Source organism: Onychostoma macrolepis, chromosome 16 (assembly GCF_012432095.1).
Source record: "Onychostoma macrolepis isolate SWU-2019 chromosome 16, ASM1243209v1, whole genome shotgun sequence".
NCBI classification, from domain to species: Eukaryota; Metazoa; Chordata; class Actinopteri; order Cypriniformes; family Cyprinidae; genus Onychostoma; species Onychostoma macrolepis.
The window spans coordinates 22,887,966-22,894,820 of record NC_081170.1 but is presented as its reverse complement, the minus strand read 5'-3'; the positions used below and the strand labels follow the sequence as shown (position 1 = coordinate 22,894,820).

The following is a 6,855-nucleotide window of genomic DNA, read 5'->3' as shown; positions in this document are numbered from 1 at the left end:
ACTATATAGGCCTACTGATCTCTTAGTGGCATTGGGTTTGGATTTAACTTAAGCAATTGGTAAGTATGCGTTCGAAAATGCATTAGTTGGCTAAGTAAACTATAATAAACTATAATCATATTTCAAAGGTTCTAAATAAATAATATGAATAGAAATAAATTAATTAATTTGAAACTGTCACTTACCAGTTTTCCTTCACACATTTTATTGGAATGAATTCTACGCCTGTTTATTCGTTTTCTGTTTTTGTAAAGGTTTCTTTCTTTCTTTCTCTTTATTTCAGGTGTCATTTTGTTAGGCTATTTGGTTATCTCTGATTTCAGCAGGACGTTTTAATGCTATTTACAAATTTTATTTCATTTTTTAAATTAGGGTCTACTCTAAATATTTGCTGACATTTGAAAAGGAAAAGAAACATTGTTTTGTAATTTTGTTTCGGAAAGGCATGGCACAACATTACAATTTCATGGCAAAACATACTTCAGCGGTTAGCCTACTCTAAAACTGCATTTTAATTTTTCTTTTAACTGCATTAGGTCGTGGGTACATTACGCATGGTTGAAATAAGATCGGAGAAGGAAAATAAATACCACTAATATCGGACTGCATCTTTCCTCTGCCTTTCACTCACCTTTTTCTCGTTCGAATTTTTATTTTTGACTGTATGATTCAAATTCAAGTAGGTTCATTTACAAAATAAATAAAAAAGCAAACAAAAAAACATCGACTCAAACACTGTGATATTATCCCCATTTTACCTGCTTTTGGATTTCGAAGTCATCGTTGTATCGGATAACTGGAAATACGCAAAACAGATTATTATACAAACGTTTAAGTGCTTTGCTGTTTATTAACGCAAACACATAAATCTCGTATTCTTAGATTTCAGATGTTTTTTCTCAAATACTTCTATGAGGAACAATGAACCATCTGCGGGAAGTCAAGGCAAATACATATTTATGCCACTAGATGGCAGCACCGTTACGCCCATGGAAACTGGTTCTTGTAGCACATTTGTTCTGGGACAAAAAAAAAAAATCACTTTTAACTTTTCTTCAGTGATTTGGCTCTAGACAGCAATATCACAGTCATTATTCACTCATTCGTATTAGCAGCTGATATCCTTCTATTTCACTCATTCTTTTCTGAAATTGAATACATTAAATAGAAACTGATCATTTGCGATAAACATTTGTAGCTTATAGCTATAAGTTTATGCATTTGTGTTAAACATTTTGGCAGAATGTTGACATTCGTAATAATTGTAAAGATACAAATATGGTAGTACATCAATATGGGGAGTTTTATTTGCATACTGTCTGCAAGAACACATGAATGAATTTGTATATTTTGCAGGTGACTGGAAGCGACTTTGTAGGCTATTTACAAAAGTGCGTATGGGGTAGGCTAAATATAAAATAAAAGCTCAAAACAAAAATCTGTCACGACTTGGGGTAAATTTACTGTACAGTTAGCGTATAGCATGCAAATCCACAGTCTAAAAGGTAGGCTACAGTTGTTTTTGATGTGTAAAAATAAAAAAATACACGAATTTCCATGGTTTTGTCTGTTTAGCTTCACTGATTTTCTTTGTTGAAAGTGTATTTTACATTCCTCGCACGTCTTTGCCAAATACATTATAGATTGCAACGAATAAAAAAATCAAGTGGTGAATATGGCTTCAGTATCTTCGCCTTTTATCAGTGTCAGTGTCTTGGTAATATGTAGGCTACACAGGGAAGTAAAATAGACATTTTCCCTCCTGCGCATCTCCGCATAGTCTCTTGACGTGGAACAGATGATGGAATGGATTTCAGAATAAATAATGTTGAAGGTCCTTCCATTTATACCCCTTTGGTATTTCAGTTTTGAATTCTTTCAGACCTTAACTGATGCCCTTGTACTTGTTGACCACTTTCTTCTCTTTCACCCGCCTGTTTTGAAACCAGATGGTCACTTGTCGCTCGGTCAGGTTTGTGTGAGCAGATATCCTTCTTCGTTTGTCCTTAGTAATGAACTTATTTGTGGCATATTCTCGTTCTAGTTCCTTCAATTGAACCTTGGTGTAGGGAACCCGCTTCTTTCTCCCTCGACGCACTGAGGCTCCATCGGTACCCGATACAGTATCTAGGGGTCAGAAGAAAACCAAAGTAAGGTTGGTTACAATTGCAAAAACGTAATGAGAATAGATGTTCGTGTCAGAAATGTCAAATATTAAAGCAGAAAATACAAACACAACGTGTCTTCAAAGCAGTGCAACAAAAGAAAACACCTAAACGTCGAGTGAAATATAAAAACTGTGTGAAAAGTGGTGAGAATACAAATTGTACGACGAGGAATTTCTTGTCAGCTCCTTTGTTTTTAAATATCACTTGCTATTCGTTGGCCTAAGGGTCAATTTTACTCACGCTACATTTTTCGTTTGAAACCCTAGTGCGTTGGCTATTTTTCCCCCAGATAATAAAACAGAAATACAGCATTTTTACCTTGAATAGACGATTTCCATAAGCTGTTTGACTGCGTTTGGTCTTTAGGGCAGTACACCGGGCTGCTCCATCCGTTCGTGATTGCCCAGGGCTGGTACGTTTCAACAGGCAGAAGAGACTCGTGTCTGGGTTCCGCAGGGGTGCTCAGCGCAGGTACGACTGGCACGTCAAGATAACTCGGCACAGGCTGGTAAGGGCCAGACGAGTAACCCTGGTAGAAGGCAAATTCCTTAGCACGAGAAGGGAACTCCTCTCCAGAAACAGACGTGTCCATGTATTTATCCCCATAGGAGGTGGGCTGCGTGCAGGACTTGGGCATCCTACACGGGTAATAGCTGCCGCCAAAATATCCATAGGGCAAAGAAGCACTGGGAGAGTTCTGAACGGCTGAACACGGACTGCATTGTTTGACAGGTTCCCCCATGCCCGATCCTGGCACCTCACTCGACGTGTAGGTTGTGCTCGGGGCCAAAGAAGACGGGTGGGCAATAAGATTCCTGCACTGGTTAGCAGCAAAATTGCCTCCCACAAATCCTTCCATGTTTTTGCTCATATCATCCAAGCCGTTGTCATAGAGAAACATCACCGGGTCAATCCAGCGGGAATGGAGGAGTAAAGACGCTGTCATAGCACGCCCTACATGGAGCCTACCAGCTCTTTTAGAATTCCCCAAGACTGAAAGGGAAGCAGTGGATCAGTGGAGTAACAGATACCCATGAGTCCCGTGTGCGTCAAGATCCAACTATTATTGGACGAGCGGAGGCACGTGATATGCAAAGAGGCTGATAAACGTCTAAACTGGAGATAACGCCGATCTAGCAATACAAGCATACTGCACTGAACTGAAACAAAGTGGAGGGATTTGGTCAAAAATAGCTATAAAGATTCTGGCGATAAGCTTTATCCTGACGAGGAAACCAAGTGCCATTCCATTGCGCAATGGGACTGGTACATATTACGCACCTTCCTTTATGAGTAAGATTATTGCACATTTGTAAATATATTTTTTTTTTCACATACTACCAAGACATTTAACAGTAATGAAAAAGCTAACGCGGACAGCTTAACTTTTTATAGGCTATATATATATATAGCTATAGGCTATCTGGTGGCGTTCCGAACTCACCTTCTATTCCTGTGCTGCTTTTTATTTAAGAAAATGATTTGCTTGTCTTCCAAGTCATTTGATGATGTGAAAATTAAATAAGCAACCAAAAATTCTTAAAGTGGCTATTTTCTTTCTTTATATATTTTTTTACACTACAAAATTTTGCACAGCCACAGTGAACCACCAAATGTAATACAATCGACCATTTCGAGCCCCATGAAATTGTCAAATAACAAATCACACTTTATGAAAATGACCACCAGTTTATTACTCTATACGGTTAGAAAACCAGCCCACAATTTGGCAAGACTCGTTTACATATGAGTTACACACGGCTGGAGGCCAAGGTCAAGTTGAAAGTTGCAGTCTAGCCAGGGCCCTTGTTGTCATTGAAGGCTAGACCGTCTGGCAAGAAACAACCACACATCTCCGGGTGCATTGTAAACAGGAGCACAAAGGTATTATACTACTGCTTGTGATGCCACAGATTCAGCATGAACGTCTCTTGATCAATGTTTTCATTACAGCTTTGGTTATCTGATGTCTTGGCACAGAGGTCTGGCACTGCTGGAATTATAGCAAGACGATAGTGTAAAGAGATGTATCGGCTTGTGTTATTTGTATAAATAATAATAAACGTTAAATATTTAAATATGAATATTATTCTTACCTATTAGGAGTCTATTATTAGTTTGATTATATAACAGTGAAATAGGATGCATACATAATCAAAGTTATTTCAATTTTATTTTAAGTCTGAAATTAGCACACAGGATGAGCGGCTATAGAAGTAGCCAATACGAGGATACCGTACTCCATGACATAAATGGTCAAACAAATCTTTGTATTTCATTTGTTTATTTATTTTTAAATCGATTTGCAGGCTAATAAATTCAAACACAAAAATGTGTAAGTTTCATATTGCGGTTATTAAATTAATAGGCTAATCCCCCTTCGTTTTGGAAAGATTTTTTAATAAAATACAGTCAATAATATTTTTGACCATTATCTGAGAAACACCGAGTCCCTTACAGCTCAGAAACCGTTACTTTAATGTTGAATAATATCAGTCAGTAATGTGATTTAATTTTTTTAACAATAGATTAATTCCTACTGTTGTTATTATTATGTGCACACAGCATAGCTGTTTATTGGAGCACAGAAAAATGCTAAACTGATAAATTAGCGTGCTGTTAAAGAATCAGTCTTTTTTTAGTTAGCGGGCAGCCGCTTGTATACGCTCACTATCCAGCAGAGTACACAGGAAATAAGCTCGCTGGTGGCGTGCAAACACTGGCATGTTAGGCGCCAAGTCCCTATTTGATCTTTTTAAGGTTTCTTGAGCTATTAACGTTCAGCGTTGTTCGAGCCTCTCACAATAGCTGAGCTGTGTAAAAGACAAAGTCAACATGTGTACAGACGGATGTCAGAATTGTTGCTGCACTAGATCCAGAAGATTCATAGCACTTCTAAATTTACCTTGAAGATAGATGAGACGACCGTTCATATAGGCCACCTCATTCCTCAACATTAAAAATCAATTGTTTCCTCCAGATTTTACGTGAAAGACAGCCGCCTTACTGTTTTTAAACTATATTAGGCTGCTTTAGCCCTGTGAGCAGGCCAACTGTGGACTGTTTAATATATCTATGCTATTTTATATTTACAAATTCACAGAGCATATTAATGATGATGTTTATTTAAAAATTAGATGTACTGCTGTTACGTTTGTGGTAGTAAGATTTAGGATAATTTAAATCAATATGTGGATAGCAAAAAATAAAATAAAATAAAATCTGTAAATGTGTCTGTAATTTCAATGGGCTGAAATAAGACTTGGTGTAACAGTTTCAAACATCAACAAAGATACAGCGAGGCTTGGATCTAATATCTTCTCAAAAACAGAGCAAAAGACTGAAACTGAGGGAAATGTATGCAAATTTAGCTGCCTACATATTTTTCATTTCAGGTTCAGTTTCTCAAAGAGGTACTTTTACTCATCTTGTTCTACAAATACATTCACGAAAACCAATGAAGACAAAGTAGTAGGGGCTTGTGTAAATGTATTAAAAGTAAATAGCCTATTTGAGAGGCACGAAGCCTGAAGACCTTACGTTATAAATAGCACATGAGGCTTTAGATCTCACTTAATGTCACCTGCACTACATTTCAGACACGTATTAAGATTGATATTGCTGATGTCGGCTACTAATTAATAACGGATTGATAGTAATGTTTGCAAATGTAAATAAAATTGTAATTCGAAATTACAATGGCCAGAATTACTTTCCAATGAATTATTCGTATGACGCTGTTTGATACAGTTTTACGTGATCAGATAATACGTAGAAATCATTTTAAATGTGTGATATTGAAAATGGTCAGAAATATCTTTAAAAAAATTAAATAATAATAAAATAAAAAAATACCTGCACGGCATTGGTCTTGTGGAATGATTATGGCCAGACACAGCTAAAATACACATTAATCAAGCAAATATAATAGTCTATTAATATCATTAATTATTAAAAACCTTATAGGCTAATAATGCACGAAAAATTGAATTAATGCAGTAATCCTTAATGCAGGCCTTTGAGAACAACGTAGGCTATATATATCGCCTTCACCCTGTGCTACGAAACAATTCAGATGAAATCATATTTAAATAAGCTATAAAATTATTTGAAGATAAATAGTTGAAAATGAATTTGGATTGGATGTTTTTCTGCAGGTTATTGATGCACTGGAATAAAACTGTATTCAAATAAATGCAAATGTTTCATAAATGTCACATCTTCGATGCTTTGAAGCAGAAACTCGATATATTCGTAGAGTTATGTGGAATCATTGTTTACTCTCAATGCTGATAAAATATCTCCAACCACCGTTATTATGCATCAATAAATGAAATGTTAAGCCCAAGCATTAAAAAGAGAATATGTATATTTTTACAATCTATTTTCCCCTGTTTTAGGCTACCAGCAAAGATCGTATTAGCCTACCTTAGTTAATGTTTTAATGAAATGTGGAAGAAATTGTTTTATTGGCACATCGTGATTCAAAGTCCAAACAGTCGTCATAGGCATAATTCTCTTTCTCTGAAACAAAACAGTTTGACTGAAATACTATTTTTGTGTTACATGTGTGTTATAGGCTGTATTGCAGCGAAAAGATAGCTACTAACTATTTTTAATTGAACTCTTTTTAATGTCCGTGCTATTAAGATGCATTTAAATTCCACTGACGTAAAAATTAATTATC

The 6,855-nt window shown here is 36.2% G+C and overlaps 1 protein-coding gene across 1 annotated transcript; it reads right to left on the bottom strand.

Moving 5' to 3' along the window:
* Positions 1-1,289: 1,289 nt before the first annotated feature.
* On the bottom strand, positions 1,290-3,323 carry hoxa13b (homeobox A13b). The gene is made up of 2 exons (XM_058747048.1): positions 2,487-3,323; positions 1,290-2,127 (listed from the first exon to the last, which is right to left on the bottom strand). Exons 1-2 carry the CDS (start codon positions 3,112-3,114, stop codon positions 1,886-1,888), a joined length of 870 nt encoding a protein of 289 aa, XP_058603031.1. The 5' UTR covers positions 3,115-3,323; the 3' UTR covers positions 1,290-1,885.
* Positions 3,324-6,855: the final 3,532 nt, after the last annotated feature.

Excerpts from the sequence above, each read along its gene's own strand:
- hoxa13b (XM_058747048.1), bottom strand. The coding sequence starts at position 3,114 with ATGACAGCGTCTTTACTCCTCCATTCCCGCTGGATTGACCCGGTGATG. Across the intron at positions 2,128-2,486 it reads ATGGAAATCGTCTATTCAAG|ATACTGTATCGGGTACCGAT; the intron begins GTAAAAATGCTG and ends TCTGACCCCTAG.